The 2,178-nt window shown below is 35.2% G+C and overlaps 1 protein-coding gene across 2 annotated transcripts; it reads left to right on the forward strand.

The window, feature by feature from the left end:
* Positions 1–736: 736 nt before the first annotated feature.
* LOC108379878 (uncharacterized) lies at positions 737–2,169 on the forward strand. Of its 2 annotated transcripts, XM_017636235.1 has the most exons (4): positions 737–1,369; positions 1,439–1,532; positions 1,610–1,877; positions 2,003–2,169. In XM_017636235.1, exons 1-4 carry the CDS (start codon positions 1,042–1,044, stop codon positions 2,018–2,020), a joined length of 708 nt encoding a protein of 235 aa, XP_017491724.1. In that variant the 5' UTR covers positions 737–1,041; the 3' UTR covers positions 2,021–2,169. The 2 variants fall into 2 exon arrangements, with proteins under 2 accessions (XP_017491724.1, XP_017491723.1); XM_017636234.1 differs by having other exon boundaries at positions 1,610–2,135.
* Positions 2,170–2,178: the final 9 nt, after the last annotated feature.

Here is a 2,178-nt window from a genome sequence, read left to right on the forward strand (position 1 = left end):
CTAATAGTAAAATAAGAAATGTGATATAAAATAAAGCAAATGAAAATAAAATAAAGTAAAATTAAATATATAAATAAAATAAAATAAAAAAATATAAAATAAATAATAAAAACAAAAAATTTTTCGCAATCGCTCCAACCGAGTATCGAACCTGGCAGCTACAGGCTTACAGCTCGCAACTCTCACCACTCGGCTACCGCGTACGCGAAACTCGACTGCTTCGTTTGCTTACTTGTACAAAAGACTGGCCGTTTTTACCAGTGTTGTCATCCAAAATTCCCCGGATCCGAGTTAATTCCCCAAAATTTCGTGCATTTGTTCGGCTGCTTATGCTCATTTTAAAGTGGAAAATGCATGAATTAAAGCAAATTAAGGCTGGTTATGAAAATAATCGAGCCCGTTTGTCTACCGTATAACGCTCAGTAAATAGTTGATGCTGTTGGGAGCTGATGTTTGTATGATCATGAAACAAAAGTTGCTGGCAGTACTGCCAAAATGGTACTGAAGGCGGCGCCATCTGTTTTTTAGTATGACAGCCATTCAATAAAATATCCGATTGTTTTTAATCCCGCGATGCTGTTAAATGGTGTTCACATTGCACCATAAACTCGAGTTTGAGGTTTTGTGTTTATGAACAACTGTCAAGCGTTCACATTGGAGTGTTTCAGAAACCTAGAGTTTGATTTGACGTTTGTTTGTTGACATTTGCTTGTTTAATTTTTCTTGCTCACATCGTTCTTGTTTTTACCAAAATGTCTTCAAATATAAATATTATTTTGTTTATTGTGAAAATATATTTTACAACCATTCAAAAGTATGTAGAATTGGAAAATGCTTGCGCTGAAACCATTTCCCTTTAACGTGCACGAAGTGAGTTTTTATTGAATATGATGTGGTTTTGCTTGAATCAACAATGGATGATATTAACAATTTTGGAGAAACCGCATACTAAAATGCATTGGTAGACCAACATTTCCTAGTTCTTGTTATTCAATTGATTGCCAATGAAATGGGGAGGAGTTCTTTAGGAACAATTTTCGCATGAAGCGCAGTAGCTTCAACAAGCTATGCGGCCTTCTTTCATGTTTGGAAAGGAAAGATACAAATTTTCGGAAAGCAATTAGCCTTGAGAAGCGGGTAGCCATTGCTCTGTATGCCCTGGGATCATCTTCTGAGTACCGCAGTGTGGGTAATATGTTCGGAATTGCAAAATCGACTGTATGCTTAATCGTGATAGAGTTTTGCAAGCAAGCATGGATTGTATTACATCCTGTTTACCTTAATCACTTCCCTCTCAGTAGAGAAAAGATACGAGAGTGCATGTCTGGGTTCAACCAAATTGGGTTTCCTCAATGCATTGGTGCAATTGGTATGTTTTTATGGCGTAAATATATTTGTACGATTCACTCAATTGATTTTTCTCATTTAATTTTCTAAGATGGTTGTCACATAGAAATACATCCAAAACATGATGATTACTTCATTTACAAAGGGTGGTATTCCACCGTGCTTTTGGCTTTAGTTGACGCCAGGTAAATTTTCCTTCCTTTGAACTATATTTGTATGTCTGTATATTTTTAACGTAAATAAAACTACGCCTCTTTTGTAGATATCGTTTTCTTTATATTAATGTTGATAGTCCAGGAAAATGCAACGACTCATTCATTTACGAGAGGTCATTATTAAAGCAAGAGCTGCATAACTGTGCTTTGCTTAATAAAATGAGTATTCAATTGGAGTCAGTAAACATTCCGGTGTTAATACTAGGAGATTCTACATTTCGTCTATCCCCAAACTTAATGAAACCTTTTCCGTTTAGTCTTAACAACACCTCTGCACAAAAAAAATTCAACTATCAACTGTCTAAATGTCGCAGGGTAGTAGAAAATGCGTTTGGTCATTTAAAAGCACAGTAATGGGCTTAAAATTACCTTTATTTGCATATTGAACTTTTTTATATACATATATGTGTATACATATACCAATGTATGTGTGTTTATAGATTCCGCAGGGTTGGTAAAGGAATTGATAACAACATCCAAAATGCGAATGCAGTTATAAAGGCATGCTACACGTCACACAACTTTTTAATTGAGGAGAAAGATGACATGCCTACAATTTGGTTAAGCGAACAAACAAATATGGGCCGAAATACAAATTATCCAAATCACTCAACAA

This window comes from Rhagoletis zephyria, unplaced genomic scaffold (genome assembly GCF_001687245.7).
Source record: "Rhagoletis zephyria isolate East Lansing unplaced genomic scaffold, Rhagoletis_zephyria_1.1 Rzeph_scaffold_17575, whole genome shotgun sequence".
NCBI classification, from domain to species: Eukaryota; Metazoa; Arthropoda; class Insecta; order Diptera; family Tephritidae; genus Rhagoletis; species Rhagoletis zephyria.

Bases quoted from the DNA above. Each gene is read 5' to 3' on its own strand.
- LOC108379878 (XM_017636234.1), top strand. From the start codon at position 1,042: ATGAAGCGCAGTAGCTTCAACAAGCTATGCGGCCTTCTTTCATGTTTG. The intron at 1,370-1,438 runs GTATGTTTTTAT...TAATTTTCTAAG, and splicing joins TCAATGCATTGGTGCAATTG to ATGGTTGTCACATAGAAATA. The intron at 1,533-1,609 runs GTAAATTTTCCT...CCTCTTTTGTAG, and splicing joins TTGGCTTTAGTTGACGCCAG to ATATCGTTTTCTTTATATTA.